Source organism: Hoplias malabaricus, chromosome 3 (assembly GCF_029633855.1).
Source record: "Hoplias malabaricus isolate fHopMal1 chromosome 3, fHopMal1.hap1, whole genome shotgun sequence".
Lineage (NCBI taxonomy): Eukaryota > Metazoa > Chordata > Actinopteri > Characiformes > Erythrinidae > Hoplias > Hoplias malabaricus.
In genome coordinates, this window is record NC_089802.1 from 72,705,047 (window position 1) to 72,724,728 (window position 19,682).

Genomic DNA, 19,682 nt, shown 5'->3' on the forward strand with positions numbered 1-19,682 from the left:
GCCTCTTGGACACTTTTATACAAAATGCCTTGGGTTTTCGCTGTAGAAAAGCCTTGAGAGGTGCACAACTATCTCTTTGATATAGAAGGCTTTTGAAGTTTTGGCAGTGAAATGTCAGAGAATCATTTTTGGCCCCGCCTTTAAAAGCGGCTCAGCAGCACAACAGTCTGTGGATTATGTAACGGATGTGTTTTTGTCTTCGTGATTGATAGAACGTGTGAAAGAGAATGCTGTCTCAGACTTGGCGCGTGGTCCTGGTGTTAGATATTTGCTAATGCGGCCCCCCCCTCCTCTTCAAACTCTGACTGGCGGACCGAAGCTTGACCACTGCTTAACGGAATGGACTTCCACCCTGTGTTTTCATGTCAACCAAAGGAAATGCACTCAGTGGGGTGGGATTATGTCCTAATCCGTTGTAATCTGGATTACTGTAATTTATCTGTCATAGATGATCTATTAGAGATCATTTCTTGTTTGGAGGGGGGGGGGGGGGATAAAGGTGGGTTGTTGTTTGCACTGGACATGAAAATACTCATAGCACTCAACATTTGTTGAAGAGATCACAAGCTTGGATTTAAAAAAAAATGCACCTTGATTATAAAAAATGCATGAGGAAGGAATGAAGGCCCATCAAACGTACCCACAGCTGACTGTGAGATTATGAATGAGTCTGTGCAGTGCACGGCTACAAATCAGGATACAAGTGAAATCAATAAATCAATAAATCCACAGGCTTGTAGGTACTTTTGTATGATGTGACTGAAGCTGCATGAGTCAATGAAAGTGCAAGAAGCTAAAGAGGCCTGTGAACCATCTGCAGAGGTGCTAATCATGTGCTTGCATGTGTGTGTGTGTGTGTGTGTATGGGACTTTGCTTGTTTGGTTTTTGCATGCACGTGTGTGTGTGTGTGTGTGTCTGTCTGTCTGTGTGTGTATGTGTGCATAGAAGCTACCTGTGGACACAGTACTGAGTTCATCAGAAGGAAGCACGGTGGACATCCGACCCCCTGGTGAGGGGGCAGAATCAGTAGAGCTAGAACCAGAAGAGTCACTGGACCCTGAGGACTGCTTCACTGAAGGTGTGTGCACCCACTGTGTGTTTGTGTGTGTGCGTGAAGGCACAAGAGAGAAGGTTGTGGGTAGAAACGACTTCTGGAGTTGGAAAATCAGGAGTCGGTGCCTGTGAGTGAAATCCCCCAGCAGCGACAGGGTAGAACTGGATTAAAACTGACGTTAGGTTCCACTAGCAGTACAGTAGGAGGCCATGAATGCCATTATTAATAGCTTCAGTGTGAACTGGGCTAAGCAGAGAACTCCAACCCAACCAGCATGCAAGTCAGTTATATATGAGGGTTGCTTTCAACCATTTTTGCCATTTAAAGGGACACTAGGTAGTATTTTTTCACCTTAAAATGGCTGCTTCCAAATCATTGTGATGCTTCAGTGACCTGTGATAAGGAGAACAGAATCCCTGTCATTTTTACTAAGGGCTCAGCACTGCAGAAACTGCATTATGTAACATTTGTAGGAAGGTAGGAAACTAACCCCGCCCCCTTTCCCTTGATTTCAGGACAGTGTAAAATTGGTAAAATTGCATTACACTCAGCAAATTTAATTGAGCAAAACCATTAAATCTTACTTATTGTTCCTTTAAATGTCCCAAGAAGAAAGTAAAATATATTTGAATTCTTTTATTTTTGTACATTATTGTGTATTGCACGCAGCTCACAATAAAAAAGAGTCTTTATTGATTCTGATCTGATTTAGTGTTTATCTGTGATTAATCTGTGTGTGATTTAAAATACTTACATTTAAATATGGCTTAGGATTGCACCAGTTTACAGTGTAAATTTTAAACAAACCTTACTTTAAAACAGTTTCATATGTACACGGGCAGCACGATGGTGCAGCAGGTAGTGTCGCAGTCACACAGCTCCAGGGGCCTAGAGGTTGTGGGTTTGAGTCCCGCTCCGAGTGACTGTCTGTGAGGAGTTTGGTGTGTTCTCCCTGTAGGTGTGAGTGTGTGAGTGAATGTGTGTGTGTCTGTGTTGCCCTGTGAAGGACTGGCGCCCCCTCCAGGGTATATTCCCGCCTTGTGCCCAGTGATTCCAGGTAGGCTCTGGACCCCCCGCGACCCTGAACTGGATAAGGGTTACAGATAATGAATGAATGAACGTTAGCATTAAACTTGTTATTTTTCTTGTGAGGAAAAGAGCTGTAGATAAAAACTGAGAAAGTTGTTTTGCATCATTAAAAAAGTTGGTAATTATTTAGGAATAATAATTTAATGAAAGGAAATTCTTATAAATAGGTTATTAGTGTATTATATTTAAAAACGTACTATTTTTATTGTCCCTGTTCCCAATGTTGTTTAATTAGTGAAATAAACTATTTCAACTTTTTAACATTAAATCACTTTACACAGTAGATTATATCCATTAGATGCAAACGTTTCTCCAAAAATGGACCGCATCAGGTGCTAAAACTGGTTGGTTATTATTATTCACATTATTCATTCATTCATTCATTATCTGTAACCCTTATCCAGTTCAGGGTCACGGTGGGTCCAGAGCCTACCTGGAATCATTGGGCGCAAGGTGGGAATACACCCTGGAGGGGGCGCCAGTCCTTCACAGGGCAACACACACACACACACACACCTACGGACACTTTTGAGTCGCCAATCCACCTACCAACGTGTGTTTTTGGACTGTGGGAAGAAACTGGAGCACCCGGAGGAAACCCATGCAGACACAGGGAGAACACACCACACTCCTCACAGACAGTCACCCGGAGGAAACCCACGCAGACACAGGGAGAACACACCACACTCCTCACAGACAGTCACCTGGAGGAAACCCACGCAGACACAGAGAGAACACACCACACTCCTCACAGACAGACACCCGGAGGAAACCCACGCAGACACAGGGAGAACACACCACACTCCTCACAGACAGACACCCGGAGGAAACCCACGCAGACACAGGGAGAACACACCACACTCCTCACAGACAGTCACCCGGAGGAAACCCATGCAGACACAGAGAGAACACATCACACTCCTCACAGACAGTCACCCGGAGGAAACCCACGCAGACACAGGGAGAACACACCACACTCCTCACAGACAGTCACCCGGAGGAAACCCACGCAGACACAGGGAGAACACACCACACTCCTCACAGACAGTCACCCGGAGGAAACCCACGCAGACACAGGGAGAACACACCACACTCCTCACTGACAGTCACCCGGAGCAGGACTCGAACCCACAACCTCCTGACTGCGACACTAACCACCGTGCCGCCCCTATTCACATTTTTATTATTTGATTATTGATATTGACATTATTTTGATCTTTAATTATAATTAGCATTACTACTGAAGGCAGAGGGATAAAGAGAGACAAGAAAGACGTAAAGTGCTTCTTCTGAAACTGTACGAAGAGAAGGGATTTCATCTCCTTAAGTCCGATTATCTCTGTAGCACAGTGATGCTCATTGAAGGGTGAATGGGTGGAGGTTGTGAATAGGATCTGGAACATGATTGAGGCTTTCCCCGAGTGAATCAATCCCTTGTCCACACAGCTAAGGCAGATTACCTTCATTCCAGTCACTTTACATGGGCTTAATTCATATCTGATGTGAGAACCTTTCGCAGCTTAGAAGACATTTTCCTTTTAGAGTCTTTGACTCGAGCTTACAATTCATTTCTTTTCTCATGCTGTTTGTTGTATGCTCTCTCTGTCCCAGGCTGCGTAATGAGGTTTCAGTGCTGTCAGGTGGATGTAGAGAAGAAGAAATGGAGGAACTGGTGGACCCTGAGGAAGACGTGTTTCATCATCGTAGAGCACAACTGGTTTGAGTCCTTCATCATCTTCATGATTCTCCTAAGTAGTGGTGCTCTGGTAAGGATGCAGACGTACAAATAGTCAAATAACAATATGAAACAGGAATTAGAACATGTGCCGTATCCTTAGCACAGGCCACATTTAGCAGATTAAGAGTAAAGTGTGCTTAGAGATTCTCTGTAGTGGAAATGCACCTATTTTTACTTTGAAAGACAACAAATCATACATGTTTTAAACGTAATCGTAAGCGTAATACATCGTTTTAATGGTATCACACTTGTGTATAAAGGCGTAAGTTAAAATCTGGACACATAACCCTCTATTATTAGAAATGTTTGTAACAGTCATACCGACCATCTTCATATGCCTTATTTACATCTACATGAATGTGTAGCACACACAAATAATTGAAATACTCCAACACGCACCGTACAAATACCATAAGCATGCCATAAATTAGCCATAAGCTTCATCCTTCGCAATACAATATAGTGGAAAAATGCTAATATTCTTGTTTTGTGTGCACGCAGGCGTTTGAAGATATCTACATAGAGCAGCGGAAGACAATTAAGACCGTTCTGGAATACGCTGATAAAGTTTTCACCTACGTCTTCATATTGGAGATGTTGCTGAAATGGGTGGCTTACGGCTTTGTCAAATACTTCACCAATGCCTGGTGCTGGCTCGACTTCCTCATTGTAGATGTATGTACAGTCCTCACTTATTGACCGGTGTGTTTGTGTGTGGATTGTGTATTTGTATACAGTTGTACATTTAATCAGAGTTGTCCGTCTATTTCTGTATTCTTATTTGTGATTTTTAAAAGCAATCAGTTTAGAGAGAGGCCTTTTACACTGTAAGAATTTCACAATGAATCGATGAATAGGAATGACCCATAATTTCTTGGAATAAAGCTATGATTTCTTTGGTGATTTAGTTTATTTAGTCAGAGGGGGTGGATATCTTTTTGTCATGAAAAGAGAATACCATAGTGAAGAATTTCAGTGTCACCTGAAACTCAGTTTATGATTGTGCCTTTTCACAGTACTTTTCTGTACTTTAGGTTGTTTGCTAACAGCTACCAAAAAAAATTGTTTTTGTAACAGTGAGCTCATTTTTTATTTTTATTTTTTTATTTGTGGATGTGGCAGTATATGAGAAGGTCGTTTCAGTAGTTTTGATTTTAAGGCTAAGCACCAGCGTTATGAAAGTGTCAAACAAATAAATACAGTGGAATTTGAGTTCCTAACTTGTGTTTATTGAGAGTCAGAAAACATGTTATTTCTTACTAATTCAAGGAATAAGGTTTAAAAGACCGCCCCCCCCCCAACGGTGTTGGGAAACTCTAATAGGCGTCTTGCCTGTGACGTAGATGGTGGACAACAACTCTAGAAGCTGCACTTAATTTAATGCAAAATGATGAAAAGGTGTGTTGTTTTTGGCTGCAATCATTCAATGTACAGTGGGACATCTGTGAACAAATGGCCCAAAGATCCCAAAATATCCAGGAAATGGACTAAATCTGTCAACTTTAAACGGGCACTTTGGAAATCCGCTCACTCCGTTATCTGTAGCTCATTTCACTGGCGCTTTTCCAACAATATGGGCATGTAAGGACACCAACGAAAGGTGTTCAAGAGCCTCTGTAACATGGAGGTAAACAGGGTAAGGACACTCACTTCGCCTGTTGTAGTTGGTGTTAGTTAACGTTAGCTTGACTCGCTAAACTCGGTGTCTCAGATTATACTCGGCTACGTAGCTGCATTACGGAGGTTTATAGTGTCGGAGGAATTCGAGTTCGACTTCGATCACATTTACAAGAATAACGGTACCTCTACATTTGAGTTTAGCTTATTGCTAGGCTATTGTCATGAATAATGTTGGTTATTTAGCTAGATACTGTCATAACAGTCAGTCATAACGGTGTTTTACCGCGGCGTTGTTCAGCTGTTGTCCACCAGTGACGTCACGGCTGCGTTCAAGAATTTCCGTAGTGAGCTCGGGTTTTTCCGTCAATTTAATAACATTGTCAGTTTTAAAAGAAAATTAAGCAGCTATTTTCATTTTAATTCATACTTATATCTGTCAGTAACTAAAATAATGTGAAATATTCATGGAGGTCCATTAAGTGGTGCTTCGCCTTTATGTCTACCAGGTTACCAAAATGTAAAGCATATGAAAGGTTTTCATTTATTTCTATCTGAAGTACATGAGTAAACAGGGCCTTGATTTCCATCATGGAGTTTTGTACAGACAGAACAGTCAGTCATTCTTCCCTGTGTGCATAGTAACATGAGAATACTTCGTTTCTAAATAGCCTCCTTTTATTATATTAGGCATACGTCAGGGAGGGGCCACCGAGCCCACTGTAATAGAGTTTGTCCAGGGCACAATGGGTTAAATGCACTGCTGAAAGGCACAGTTGTGGCAGCTATGTGGTATCTGCTGACTCATTGGTGACTCATTCCCACCTCATTCACACATGTTACTGGGCGTTCGGGCTTGCACTATTAGAATCTGTGCCCCTGAGTCGTCAAAGAGTGTCAGCCTGTCACCGGGACACCAACACCCACTCTCCACCCAGCACCTGACTTCATCCAGGAATTCTGTTACTTTTAAAATCTGTCTGGAACTGTGACAATGAACGTGAATACTAAATTTACACGCTATTTGACTGAATTGAAAATGGAACAGCAATGATTTTGGCCTTGCCTGCTCTGGCCTGGTTTAATCCATGGAACAGCTTGTTAGGAAATGACTTAATTCCCTCAGAACATTCAGTGTAGTCCATTATGTTAGACGTTTGCGATCTGCAGTTTGCTTCTTTAGTTTTGTACGACATCTAAGGGAATAACATCATTGTTTAGTGAGTAATTAGGAGATTATAAAAGTTACTGAACCCTTTTCTTAGCTGAAAAACTAAACTAAACCTTTTGGCTGTTTAAAATAAAGTGTATATTAGATTTCTGATTTGATTAACTGTAGTTTCAGGTGTAATCCGAGGGGCAAACAGTGGACAATGAAGTGTAGTGCTGTGGGTTAAGTGTTTCTCCCACTGTGAACAAACTGGGTCACTCCAGTCTGATCTGTAGTGACACTGCATTGAATCTAACCCTAACATGACACTGCTGAAAGCAAGGCTGGTCTGTCCTAGTTGTAATAAATGACGAGTCAAAAAAAATGAATGCGAACATCGTATGCTTTTGTTTGATCTCTCTGCTTCATTCTACTACCTTTTCAACATGGGCCGCTTAAGTCAGACGTGAAGTGAGACGTTCTGATTTTGTGCTGCTTCTTACATAGAGTCCAGACACTTTTAAATTGTCCCACCCCCTCATCACAGAAAGTAGCGTGGAGAAATGTGTACTAATTAAATATAGTGAAAAGGAGAATGGACAAGAAAGAGAATGAAGTAAAATTGACCACAAATCAGAGCTTCTGCTCCTCACTCCTCACTGAGGTGTGGTCGTTTGAGCTGTTGTTCATTGTTACTTAAAGTAACAGGGTCTGAAAATGGCTGTTCTGAACAGGACTGTTTAGAGAGGGGGAGAAGTGTGCTGTGTATTGATCCTTGTGGGATTTTTGACAAACGCTTGCTACAGACATTTAATTTCAACCCCAGGAAGCCGTATTGAATTTGAGAAAAAGGGTCTAATATGTCCCCTTTAAGGCCGCCATTTTGTGCTTGTTTATTTGACTCTGTATGTATGTGTTTTCAGGTGTCTTTGGTCAGTCTGGTCGCCACAGCTCTAGGCTATTCTGAGCTAAGTGCCATTAAATCACTGAGGACTCTACGTGCTCTGAGACCGCTAAGAGCACTGTCACGTTTCGAGGGCATGAGGGTAAGACCACATAATCAGGCACAATAACACAGATATTATATTTCATTATTTAGACATTTTCTGTGCACTGTACACAGTGAGCGTTGTGATATCTATAAATGACAATGTAATACAGTTCAGCAGAGTACAGTAATATGGTTACAGTAAGTGACAGCATGGTTCTCTGTGTCTTTTGGTGGAAGCTATCTAATTTCTGATGAATTTCTTGTGGTTGTTGTGATGTTTTTGTTGTGCCTTTGACCTTTAATTTCTTTCTCTGTTATGTGTCTTTTTTTCATTTGCAGTAAACAAATGTAGTGATGTCACCGTGTCTCCACAAGGTTTTTTGGTTTCTGTTTTGCTTTTGTGTGTCCACTTTTTTGTAAGCTCAAAACTCTCCATAGCAATGTTAATTAAGCATTGACATTAGCCCTTAAGAACAGCTGCTGTAGTCAGGGCTAGAAGCTCGCAGTGCTATGTAATTAATGAGACCATTTTATCACAATCTGAAATAGACTCCTTAACATGATCCTCTGTTAATAGTCGTTAGTAAACATCTGCTAATTATGCAATCTTAGCTTCACCTTAGTTACAGATTTTCAGAAATGTGAGCATATCAGACGTGTTCTCTGTAATCAACTAACATCATTGAGTATTTAGTGTAATGAACTGACTACAGTTCTAACCCCCCCCCCCCCCCCACCCTTGTGCAAACTACTCAAGGGTACAGTCACTGAGAGTTGAATGTGTTTCTCGCTACAGGTTGTAGTGAACGCTCTGCTGGGTGCCATTCCTTCCATCATGAACGTGCTGCTGGTGTGTCTGATCTTCTGGCTCATCTTCAGCATCATGGGCGTCAACCTGTTTGCCGGCAAATACTACCACTGCGTCAACAGCACCACGGATGAGCTCTTTCCCATTGATGTGGTCAACAACAGGTCTGAATGCCTGGCCCTCAATGACAGCGCTCGCTGGAAAAATGTCAAGATCAACTTCGACAATGTGGGAGCTGGCTACCTGGCCCTACTGCAAGTGGTAAGGGCAAACAAAGCTGCTGACGGGGTCTGTTGTCTTCTGGTGCGCAACAGACAGAAATGAACAAACCTGCGCTGGTACTGCGCTGGAATATATTACTAACATTTGTCTCTTTTCTTATTCCTCCCACATCAGGCCACTTTTAAAGGCTGGATGGACATCATGTATGCAGCTGTAGATTCTCGGAATGTAAGTCTCTTTAGCAGTTTCTGAAGGCATTGCTCTTTGGTTGGGTTATTTACTGACTACTGTACTACTGTGTTAATTCCTTGATATTAATATACCAGTAACATGTAATGACGTCATTGTCCTCCACCTGCCCATCATTTCTACTTTTAGATTTCAGCCAATGAGGTGTTTTCCTGCGTGGGTTAGCGATGATCTTTATTTTAACTCAGTTGTATCCCGGCAGTGGAGGGAGATCAGAGGAAAATAAAATGTAAAATATAATATATATGGTTGTTTTTTTTGCCGTTTCAGGTATTGGATCAGCCGGACTATGAAGTGAACCTGTACATGTATCTGTATTTCGTCATCTTTATCATCTTTGGCTCCTTTTTCACACTCAACCTCTTCATTGGTGTCATTATAGATAACTTCAACCAGCAGAAGAAAAAGATGAGTGTTTAGAGTGGTTTACTGGTGGTGGGGAGATATCTGGGTTATTTATTTATTTGAGTTTAGATGAGTTCATGCTTTATTTTTTTTAAGGATTTTTAAAAATCATTTTAAAAGGATTAGTCAAAATGAGCCAGGATCTATCCAAATATTTTTGCTAAATGTTTGCTTAGTTCTAGAATTACCGGTAAAAAGACCAGTAGTTGTACCTTTAAGGTATAAACTCTTCATTTTCTTAGTTCAAAATGGTTATAAACCAAAATTGTATTATATTTCTGATGAGATACTCCATATTGTTGGATAAAATAATATAAAATAAATATGGCCCTACATCATTAAATAGGTGGGTCTCCCATTTTTGTGCAGTACTTAAAAACTACCTATTTTTCTTAAGAAGTGTTCGTCTAACAATTTACCCTTCAGCATCAAACTGATTTTGTCTAAATCCTGATGTTTCACTCAACATTTCTTAATTAGTTTGATAAAAAGATCCCCTTGAGATCTGTTGTGCCTTTGTTATTACTGTAGATCACAGTTAACATGCAGTAAAAGATATGTATAGAGGAAAAATCTCAGCTTCTTTCATTTTGAAGTGTAGGAAGTTTCTTTATTTACTGACATTTGCTGGTTCACAGGTGAAAGGCAGGGAGGTAAGTGCACTGTGATCCAACGTGGTTGTAACCAGGCTTTTTTTTTTGCCCTTTACTTTGGAGGTCAGGACATCTTCATGACAGAAGAACAGAAGAAGTACTACAATGCCATGAAGAAGCTTGGCTCAAAGAAACCACAGAAACCTATCCCCAGACCTGCAGTATGTTCTTCTGCTCTTTCAGAGAACATTGACTCTATTAGATTTCATAGACACATAAGGTTTACTTCAGATCTCTTACAAACAGCATTGTTCAGTAGAGCATTTATGTGACAAAACAAGAAATTGGGTGCTGATGTACGTGATCTACATTAGTTGCCATTCGTTATAAAGCGTAGTATGTATTATCATTATTAGACTATGCATATTATTAGTGGGTTATCATAGTATCGTGTAACTTTGCTTTCGTGTTTACTTGTTATTTTTCCAGAACAAGGTCCAAGGCCTTATATTTGATTTGATCACCAAACAAGCCTTTGACATCATCATTATGATCCTGATCTGCCTGAACATGGTGACAATGATGGTGGAAACAGACGACCAGACGAAAGAAATGGATAACATTCTGTACTGGATTAACCTTGTCTTCATTGTGCTCTTCACTGGCGAATGTACGCTGAAGATGGTTTCGCTGAGACACTATTTCTTTACTATCGGCTGGAACATATTTGACTTTGTGGTCGTGATTCTGTCTATTGTCGGTAAGTGCTATAGAGTGTGTGTGAAGTGGAGTGTAAAAATTGCCTTCAGAAATCAGTACTCTGCAAGCCTTAGCCAACTAAGAAACTTAGCTATTAAGCTAATTTATTGAAAAGCTTTTTGGGACCTGGTTCATTTTCTACTGCCACAGTTCCGTCGAAATGTAGCTGGTGACGTCACAAATCATTGCCTCTAACAAGAACCGCAGACTTTGGAAACCACAGCAATGGCAGCCATAACCTTATGTGTTATTTACACATCATGTATTCACACGTTGTTGTAGTTTTTTGGGATTGAACATAGCTCTGTGCATCAGTTCAGACAAATCAGTGGAGTTTTTAAATTCGATCCTTGTTGCACTGTCCAGCTCTCGATGGATTCTTTAATTGGCCACGGATCCAGGAACATTTGTTTCTCATTAAACCATGGAGTATGTTTACAAGTGGCTGTTGTGAGTCAGATAAACCCAAATGTTATTGCTGCTGTAACTTGGAGATTTACAGATGGCTAGTTTGTGGTGTATCACGTAGAGTGATGATTCTCTCTGGCCAGTCAGCGCTTTGCAATATTTACACTCTCATGGTTTAGTCCATACTCAGATCTCTTGGAAACAAGAACCCGGTTCCAGATATCAGGTACAACATTTTGGCTAATGGAAAAGCAAAACAGCAGAGTAGAGTCAAGTATTGTTGTGTAGATACTTTGCAGTGGAAAGCACCGCAAGAAAAAATGTAGAATTATATATAAACCACGTATAACAGAAAAAATATAATTCATAAATCTCTCAGTCATATAAGCGCCATGGGAACAGCAAACAGGATAGCAATTTGTTCATTTGTATTCAGAAGCTAAATTTGACATCTGCTGCCCATCTTGGCTATCAGCTCTGTACGGCCAAATTCAAGATGGCTGCCAGATATTATAATGAGTGTGTTTTGTTGCAGATATTAGAACATGACGATAAATTCTTTTAATAGGACCTAAGCAGTGAAAAAGCATGTAATTGTGCCTTCTCTTTTCAGGTATGTTTCTCTCAGATGTAATTGAGAAGTACTTTGTCTCTCCCACCTTATTCCGAGTCATCCGACTGGCCAGGATTGGCCGCATCTTGCGTCTCATCAAGGGGGCCAAGGGCATCCGTACTCTCTTGTTTGCCTTAATGATGTCTCTTCCTGCTCTTTTCAATATTGGACTCCTTCTCTTCCTGGTCATGTTCATCTATGCCATCTTCGGCATGTCCAACTTTGCCTATGTGAAGCACGAGGCCGGTATAGACGACATGTTTAACTTCGAGACATTTGGCAACTCCATGCTGTGCCTCTTCCAGATCACAACATCGGCCGGTTGGGATGGTCTGCTTGCACCCATCCTGAACAAGCGCGAGCCTGACTGCAACAGCGAGACAGAACACCCAGGCAACTCATACCGTGGTGACTGTGGCAACCCCTCTGTAGGCATCTTCTTCTTCGTGAGCTATATCATCATCTGTTTCTTGATTGTGGTCAACATGTACATCGCTGTCATCCTGGAGAACTTCAGTGTGGCCACAGAGGAGAGTGCCGAGCCACTGAGCGAGGACGACTTTGAGATGTTCTATGAAGTGTGGGAGCGCTTTGACCCCAACGCCACACAGTTTGTGGAGTATGACAAGCTGTCAGAGTTCGCTGACTCCCTGGACCCACCACTGCGGATTCCAAAACCCAACAAGATCCAGCTTATCGCCATGGACCTGCCCATGGTTAGTGGTGACCGCATCCACTGCTTGGACATCCTTTTCGCCTTCACTCTGCGAGTCCTTGGGGAAGAGGGTGAGATGGATGCGCTGCGTGGCCAGATGGAGGACCGTTTCATGGCCTCTAACCCCTCTAAGGTGTCTTACGAGCCCATCACAACCACGTTGCGCCGCAAACAGGAGGAGATGTCAGCCATTGTCATCCAGAGGGCTTTCCGCCACTACCGAATTCGGATGACCATGAAAAGGACCTCGGAATTGTACCGGCAGAGGCTGCGGGACCGCAGTGAGCAGCCACCTGAGAAGGAGGTGCTAGTGATTGGCAAATTCCATGAGAACTCAGCATCAGACAAGACGGACATGACCCCGTCCTCGGCCTCGCCGCCGTCTTACAACAGTGTGGCAAAGTCAGAGAAGGACAAGTATGAGAAAGAGAGGCGTGAGAAGGAGGACAATGCGAAAGACAATGCACGTGAGAGGAAGAAATGAAAGGTCTTAATAGGTTTGTGCACAAGCGACAGAACGGGACAAAACGAAGGACCCAAAGGAGAGACTTTGCCGTTTCAGTGAGACACTGTTTACAGATCCATTGGAGGAATTGGGTTTGGAGTTCTGTGCAAGGTTTTGAGACCCATGCCAAACTGAGCGTGTGAGTGTGTGTGTGTACCTATTGCTAGGCTGTGTGTGTGTGTGTGTGCGCACAGAGACAGGCTGGCGTGTCTGCCATGAGCAGGTTCATGTAAAGACGTCAACACACAAACACACGCTCTTGCACACTCGAGTGTGACTGTGACTGTTAAAACGGACTGGTGTGAAACAGAATGGTTTGTGTAGACCGGAGGTTGTGGGTTTGTCTTTTTATTTTGAGTGTTGTGAATCAATCCTAAGGAGGAAACTGTTACACGGTCATCAGTAGCTAGTACTGCCACTACCACTGGTGTCCTTCTTTATTGAATAGTGTATTATTATATACCTGCACATTTTTTGTTACATTAGCTCATTTTTTTTAAAAACAAAAACAAAAAAACAAAAACAAAAGTCTATGTTGAATTTTTCTAGTCATAAGTTTGATTGTGTGACTTATTTCATCCAAGGACAAGTCTGTCAAAGGAAAGGGAGATAGTGGTGTTGTGAAACTATGAGAAATTTATGAGGGTCCATCTTTAACACAAGACACCAATTACATGTGGAACAAAAATTTTATGAAAGTAACTTCTGTTGGGTCAGTCTGGAAGTTCTACTGCCTCCTCGTTGTGGGCAATGTTGTTTTGAGGTTCAGGAGATTCACTGCCTCGGGGATAGTGAGAATGTTTTACATAATCATAGCTAGAGATGTATTGCTGCGCTGCCTTATTTACCAAAAAAAAGACAAAAAAGACAAAAAAAAATGATGTAAGAGTAAGCGAGTGAAGCTCAAATGTCAAGTTCCGAGTCAGCAATGTAAATGTCTCACTGTGGTCGGAGCCCCTCTAAGAACCAACTGCAGTGTGTTAAACACCTGGAGGTAATTTGATCACGAGTCATCCAAGCCTGAATGTGCACTCCTGTGAACGAAATGTCCAATGAACAAAATCCCTGGATTAAGTTCCTCAAAGATCATCTTAGCTGCTACAGAGAGAGAGTTTAAAGACTGCTCTTTCTCTCTACCACCTTAAAATGATCTGCTTTGGGAACCCAAGTCCACCGCGGTAATGTAACCTAACTGAATGTCTCTCTTCTAAGACCTCTTAGTCTCTATATTTTGTCAGATCAAATGAAAGAGAAGATATCTTCCAAAAAACGAAGCGTCCCGTGCAGGTCAGCAGATGGAGGACTTTCAGCTTAAAAGAACAACCGATCTGTCGCGTTTAGAAGTCAAAATGTCTGTCGTTGATACCGCAGAGCCAGTATCGGTCCGTTTGAAAACTTTGGTTTCTTTTCTGACCTCGTGACCCGGTGGTGATTCTGTATGTACATATCAGCACTCTGTATCTCACCTCTGTACTCAACACTGTAGAGGAGCACTTTGACATGCCACTTAAAACTGCCATCTGGATGCATATTATCTACGTGTGTGTGAATGTGTATGTGCGTGTGCGCACGCGTTTGCTCTGTGTGTGAGTGTTTGCACAAGAGACAGAGAGATATATAGTATATATGTGTGAGAAAGAGAGCTAGTTTATGTGACTGTACTGGGACCAGCATTGATGTGCTTTATTCCCATTCCCTTGTTCAATGTTTATATTGTAAATAGTAGTTTGGAGCTCATGTTTTCTTTTTCTTTTCTTTTTTATTAACCAATTTATTTTGTTTACATTTTTTGCACAGTGCTACAGTATGTGTGAAGGGCCAGATCCCAGTTTTAAATGTAAATATGAATTTATGAAGCAATCAGTGGTCGTCATATTTCATTCGTAGTGTTGTAGTAAACTGCATGCACTATACTAACCAACTACATGGTGACATTATTTTAAGAAGCCAAAAGAATAAAGATCATATTTTTTGTACCAAAGTATACTTAATTTCCTCGTCATTAAAAGTCACAGAATCCTTATAATTTAACCCCAAAATGTACCAGAAATTTTTATCAAACTATCTCTGACAAATGCATTCATTTTTGTTACGCTGCAATGTTTCTGAGTTGAAAATCTGTGACCTTTTTTGTTAAGAATGTTACTTTTTTTTGTTTTCTTTGAATCAGCAAAGAGGTTGCAGACGTACACTGTAGTTTTCCAAAATAAACATATTTTGGGAAGCCAAAACCTTTGAAAGTCTAAGAAACGTGTTATTTTATTTCTTTATTCATTTTGTATAAAACAGTTTAACATTCACGCAGATGTTGGTGGGAGGACATCTTCTTTTCAAAAGATTGGCATTTTTTTAACTGATCAGACCACCTTAATACCCAACCTTACTGTTTTAACTGAATGGGCGACCATATTAATATAAGACAGAAATTGAATGTGATTTTTGTCTTCAGTTCTGCATTCTGCACCACAAAGAACCTTTCACATGACGTTCTGCACCAGGTTAATAGCTGAACCTCAAATGGCTCCCTTCCCCCCTATGTATGTCTCACAATAATGGCTCCCAAATTGTGCATAATTTGTGAATAAAAAGAGAAATTTGGGATTCAGCCATTGTTTGCACAATTCCCTCCTGGACACACAGTGCAATATTTGGATAAAGAAGCCAATATTTAACAACAATTCTTCACAAGCAGAAAGCTAGCTAATGTGATGTTTACAAGTGCGCAAAGGTAAATGTTGGTTTGAATTTACATTTGTGTGTAATGTTGTCATATGAATATATCATCACAGTTACTGCAAAGAAATGTAAGATAAAAAAAAAATGTGTTCATGTAACATTTTATAAATGGCTGGTCTAGCAGTTGCTTTCAGGGCAGAAGACAAGGATTCAGTTCCCTGCTCATCTAAGCATGTTGCACTATACCCGTCAAAGTCTTTGGGCAGGACACTATGTTTGCCTATATTTGTATAGGATTATATATCCATGACAGGAACTGTATGACGCTCTGGATATGAGTGTCTGCCAAAGGGCATAAAAGTATATGCAGAGAGAGCAGTTTACAGTAATGGTGGAATTAGCATATATGCTAGCCACCCTTTTCAATACAATGAAACTGTAACGTTAGCATAGCGCTAAACAATGTTGAGGGAAAAATAATCACTAACTAATCTGCAGCATTTGTATGAAGACTCTGCCACCTTATAAAGCTTGTGACTGCTAGGAATGCCTAATGATATCAAGGTAATCAGGAGATATTTGCTTTTTAAAAATATGCCCTCGGGCACATATTTAGGTACTACTGTACATTCAAGATAATATATGATGATGTATGTATTGTACCCTAGAAGAACACTAGGGCTGCGTTTTATTTATTGTTTTGCTTCTGTAACACTGTAGAAATTGTTGTTCAGTAGGAGCATTTCTCTGGGTCTGATCCCAAATTCTCCATTTTGTGGGGTGCTGTTTTACTGATATGGCAAAAAAAATGCAATGGAAATAATCCAAAAAAAAAAAAAAAAGGCCTGAACACATTATTGTCACATTAACGTCTTGTTTGTTTGCTTTTATTTTGTTGGAGATTTTGGTTCCAGCAATGATGATATGTATTGGCTTCAGAAAATATGTACACAACACATATCAGATACTGGCATCCGCCCACAGTTCCAATATCATTAGTCTTAGTTAACAGATATGCACAATTTTGGAATAAAAAAAAACATTCTAAAATGAGCCGAGAGTGACATCATCAGCTAACTTTAGCTAAAGTTCAACTGCTTTTAGCTTGGTGTGTGTGTGTGTGTGTGTGTGTGTGTGTATGTATGGGAGCACTCTGTAATCAGGAGTGACCCTGCTGGAGAGTATCCTCCTGTTGCCTAGCAACCTGACATCACAGCTCTGTGGCGATCAGTCTCACAGAACCTCTACCCATAATTCAGCTCGGTGTTTAGCAGGCTTTCCCCAGCCAACACCCATCTCTCTCTCTCTCTCTCTCTCTCTCTCTCTCTCTCTCTCTCTCTCTCTCTCTCTCTCTCCCATTCATGCTATTCTTTTTTATGTTTACCTGTTACCTGTCCGTTTTGCCAGTTGTAGGGGTCCTCAGGCTTTAGAAATGTAATTCCATCTTCTTTTAACATCAGGAATTTGACTGAGGAGAGAGAGAGAGAGAGAGAGAGAGAGAGAGAGAGAGAGAGAAACAGAGAGAGAGAGAGAGAAACAGAGAGAGAGAGAGAGAGCAAGTGGATGTATTTTTCAGCCAAAAAATAAAAAGGTAGCACCAGATCAATAATATTAATGCAGTTAAAATACTGGTGGGTCTGCGATAGGAAAGAACAGCATTAGCATGGGTTCAGTGCATATTCTCACATTGTGGTCACACACGCCCTCTAGTGGTGAAAACATGAGTAACGTGTGTTTTGGAGTAGGTGTGTTTATGCAGAGGCCCAGTAGAGGTTCCCCTACTCTCCTGAATCAGGACTCATTTGTTCTGATGTTCTGCCATTTTGTAGTAGTGTCCAAAAACACAGTGGACAATTTTCAGTGCGCTCAAACAATCTCACAATGCACCACAAAATGTAGTGTAGAAGCCATGTACACTAGCTGATATTAGTGGATAATGGATACCCATTATCACTACCCTCCTGACTTCAGTTCCTTATAACAGTGCATTGTAAAGTGAGTAATATAGAGAAGAGTGAATAGTGAGCCATGTCGCACACAGGGATGCTGTTCTAGAAATTTCCTTTCCTGAAATGTCTCACAAAAAACCAGTAAAAAACAGTCAGCACTGGATATCCTCCTTGACCAGAAACGGTGTCACATCTCCAACTCAACTTGTATACATTCTGAAACTCATGCTACAATCAGAATCCTGTTAAGCTTTGTACATAATTTAGTTTTTAGTGTTTCAGTAGTCCTGGAACCAGGGACAAAAGCAGTGTCTGAATCTGCTAATTGTACTAGCATGCAAATTCAGACACACCCATAGCTTAATAGAAATAAGCTGGCTTACCCTGTATTGGTGGCTATGAAATAATAATATTATTGAAGTTATATCACTGAAAGCAAGGATGAATGTAGGTATGTTGAAAAATACAAACACTGAGTAAACTTCCTTTGGAGAGCTAGTGCCTAAAAGAACTAGTGCTAACGTCCAATGCCTTAAATGCTTAGTGCAAATGCTACATGCTAATACCAACCATATAAAGTGACGAACAATGGCCTATTTTTAGAAACATCTAAAAAATTTGTTAGAAACATAAACATCCATCAGAAAACTTACTATCTAATGTTACTGACCAGTTACGTACAGTTATCTCTAGACATAGGTCATAGTGGTAGAAACAGGCTAAATATTAGCATGGCTGTGTTGTTGTATGTGGCTATGGTGGTTTTTCAACCACATAAAGTACCAAATGCTGTGTTTTCCTCAGCGAGTCTCTTTCTGTTCTCTGGGTTAAATGAATAAGTGCAGCAGAATGTGACCAGCTCATTTTTTCCAACCTCCCTTCAAAAAAGAAAAAAAAAATCTTGATGACAGAAAAAGTCTGCTCTTGCCATTTCACTATCTGCATTAGTGTTTAAAGAAAAAGTGTGGGCATATTCCCAAGCTAAACATGCTAACTTTAGCCTGCCACACTGAACCCCAGTTCCACCTTCTCCTCTGTCTCCCCTTTAGGTCTTTCTTTAGCACAAAGATTAATGTGCTACAGACAACATCTTAACAAAGAAAGCAGGATCATTATTATAACATTATAGAAAGTATAAAGAATTCTTATTAACAGTCGTAATGTGGCTAAAGAGTCAGCAGTTTAACTGAATGGGGAAAGCAGAGAAAAAGTATTAACACACAAATAAAGTATTAAGTAAAATAATCTTATTTATTAATTAATTATTCTTATAAATTGTAAATTCAGCTAGGCACACTCATTGTAGGATGAGTGTGGGATGCTCTGGATCATGTGCACACAAGTTTAAGGCCACAGTGTTCGATGACAGGTGTCAACTAGTGAGATATAAGCCCCCCTGCAAGTAGGCAGAAGAAACGTGTGGACTTGATTTCATTTCAGGTGCGTAGCTGCAGAAAGCCCTCTTCACTGGCACTAATGTTTCTGTTACAACATTAAGATTAATAAGAGGACAACGGGACTTTGGCTTTACCTTTGTTAACATGGCTAGGTGTTGTTTATATGCTAGAAGACACACAGCAAAGTCACCACCATTAGTGTTAAAATTTAAACTTGTCAACACTCTCAGTGTTAATTTAATACTAATAGTGTTGATTTAACACTGTTGAATTTGCTGTGGATATTGTGCAAGAAGCAGTCAACATCATGGGTGAACATTTCCACTTTGACATTGCTGTGTAAGAAACCCTCAAATGGGTGAATTCAGACAGCAAGAGATTCTTATGTCATAAACCTAAGGAACCAATCCCATTATGTTTTCAAGAGTGCAGGTGATGGGTAAGTGGAGATAGAATTTGGGACTAATAGTATAGATCTGAAAATATACTGAATGAAGATGAAGATGTCTATTCCATTTTTAAGGCCTTAGGGGATAATTCATTCATTCATTCATTATCTGTAAGCGCTTATCCAGTTCAGGGTCATGGTGGGTTCAGAGCCTACCTGGAATCATTGGGCGCAAGGCGGTAATACACCCTTAAAGGGGCGCCAGTCCTTCACAGGGCAACACAGAACACACCACACTCCTCACAGACAGTCACCCGGAGGAAACCCACGCGGACACAGGGAGAACACACCACAC

General features: G+C 40.8%; 1 protein-coding gene across 3 annotated transcripts in view; it reads left to right on the plus strand.

Moving 5' to 3' along the window:
- The window catches only part of scn1lab (sodium channel, voltage-gated, type I like, alpha b), a 51,689-nt gene extending 38,756 nt beyond the window's left edge, over positions 1 to 12,933 (plus strand). For all 3 annotated transcript variants that reach the window (XM_066663307.1, XM_066663306.1, XM_066663308.1), the window contains 10 exons: positions 947 to 1,079; positions 3,756 to 3,910; positions 4,384 to 4,557; positions 7,573 to 7,695; positions 8,437 to 8,709; positions 8,845 to 8,898; positions 9,190 to 9,327; positions 10,034 to 10,138; positions 10,407 to 10,677; positions 11,698 to 12,933. In XM_066663307.1, the coding sequence (XP_066519404.1) occupies positions 947 to 1,079; positions 3,756 to 3,910; positions 4,384 to 4,557; positions 7,573 to 7,695; positions 8,437 to 8,709; positions 8,845 to 8,898; positions 9,190 to 9,327; positions 10,034 to 10,138; positions 10,407 to 10,677; positions 11,698 to 12,896 (2,625 nt within the window). In that variant the 3' untranslated portion in view covers positions 12,897 to 12,933. The remainder of the gene's footprint in view (positions 1 to 946; positions 1,080 to 3,755; positions 3,911 to 4,383; positions 4,558 to 7,572; positions 7,696 to 8,436; positions 8,710 to 8,844; positions 8,899 to 9,189; positions 9,328 to 10,033; positions 10,139 to 10,406; positions 10,678 to 11,697) is intronic.
- Positions 12,934 to 19,682: the final 6,749 nt, after the last annotated feature.